Source organism: Mesocricetus auratus, unplaced genomic scaffold (genome assembly GCF_017639785.1).
Source record: "Mesocricetus auratus isolate SY011 unplaced genomic scaffold, BCM_Maur_2.0 Super-Scaffold_4256, whole genome shotgun sequence".
NCBI lineage: Eukaryota > Metazoa > Chordata > Mammalia > Rodentia > Cricetidae > Mesocricetus > Mesocricetus auratus.
Window position 1 is genome coordinate 94034913 of NW_024429182.1, and position 1642 is coordinate 94036554.

Genomic DNA, 1642 nt, shown 5'->3' on the forward strand with positions numbered 1-1642 from the left:
GGCCAGCCTAGTCTACAGAGCGAGTTCTAGGACAGCCTCCAAAACAATACATAGAAACCCTGTCTCGAAAAACCAAAAAAAAAAAAAAAATAGATGGAGGGATGATCTTATGTGACACTTCAGAAGAGAAGAAACACAGAAACCCCTCCCTTCCTCTGTGGTTTATGGATATTGTAAATGAGCAGAAGTTTTTAGATTTTTTCCCCAGCATTAAAATATTTTCCAGTTTCAAATACTGAGAATTTTTAATCTTGAAAAGATTTTATTAATTTTCTGTACTCTATACTGTATTCCATCATTACTTAGATGTTTTGAGCTGAGTTCCTTGCCCCCTCTGAAACACCTTGGCAACCCTTTCACGAATTTCTCTGGTCTTCACTCCATATACCACAGGGTTAAGAGCAGGTGGGAAAAGCAGATAGACATTAGCCAAAAGAATATGAATGTGGAGTGGGACATGGTGGCCAAAGCGGTGTGTGAAAAAAGAGAAGAGGGCTGGTGTGTAAGAGATGAGGATGACACAGACGTGAGAGCCACAGGTACCTAGGGCCTTGGCCCGGGCTTCTTGGGATGAGAGGCGATGAACGGCTTGTGCGATGAGCACATAGGAGAGACCAATGCAGACTAAATCAACCCCAATGACCAAGAGTGCTGCTGTCAGCCCGTACACACGGTTGGGCCTGGTGTCTCCACAGGCCAGCTTCACCACGGCCATATGCTCACAGTATGTGTGTGGGATCACATGGCTTTGGCAGAAGCTCAGACGACCAATGAGGAATGGACACGGAAGCATGAGCAAGGAGCCTCTCATCATAGCCACCACCCCAATGCGAGCAATGATGGTGTCCGTGAGAATGGTAGAATAGCGGAGTGGGTGACAGATGGCAACATAGCGATCAAAGGCCATGGCCAACAGTACTGTGGATTCCATCATGCAAAAGGCATGAATGAAAAACATCTGTGCCAGGCAGGCAGCGGCAGAGATATGCCCAGCTCCACACCAGAGAATAGCCAGGAGCTTGGGTACTGTGGAGAAGGAGGCAGCCAAATCAATGGTTGAGAGCATGCACAGGAAAAGGTACACGGGTTTGTGCAAGGTTGGCTCTGTGGCAACAACAACCAAGATGGTTATATTGCCCACAATTGTGGCTGTGCCCAGGCAGCACACTGGAAGAGAGAGCCACATATGGAATTTCTCTAGACCTGGGATGCCCAGGAGAAAGAAGATAGAAGTATCCAGGTCTGTGTGATTAGGAAACTCCATGGTCTGGCCTATGGTGCTGGACATCACGTCTGGTCAGAAATGCCCATACCATATCATATTGCCTGAAAAGATAGCATAGGGTGGATATATGAATGAAATCACAACAACTTTCGCTAGATATAGAATGTTTAGAAAATTGTTATTCTTAAAGTGATAGTCATAATCATAATACTAATTTCCTAATATTAGGGAATTCTATGTATTAATATTTGCAGAAATATTTGCATATTGCATAATATATGAGTATGTAACAAAATAAGTAACTATGAGAAAGTGTTCAGGTCAGTACTTAAATGAACTGTGATTTCAGCCCGCTTAATGGTTCTTGTCTTCAAAGAAAGGAATACAACCTTTATTTTGGGAATGTAGCTAAATACT

General features: G+C 43.7%; 1 protein-coding gene across 1 annotated transcript; it reads right to left on the bottom strand.

The window, feature by feature from the left end:
* Positions 1 to 298: 298 nt before the first annotated feature.
* Positions 299 to 1288, bottom strand: LOC101824402 (putative olfactory receptor 52P1). Its single transcript, XM_005087283.2, has one exon. The coding sequence runs from the start codon at positions 1286 to 1288 to the stop codon at positions 299 to 301; it is 990 nt and encodes a 329-aa protein (XP_005087340.1).
* Between the last annotated feature and the right edge of the window lie 354 nt (positions 1289 to 1642).

Excerpts from the sequence above, each read along its gene's own strand:
- LOC101824402 (XM_005087283.2), bottom strand. The coding sequence starts at position 1,288 with ATGTCCAGCACCATAGGCCAGACCATGGAGTTTCCTAATCACACAGAC.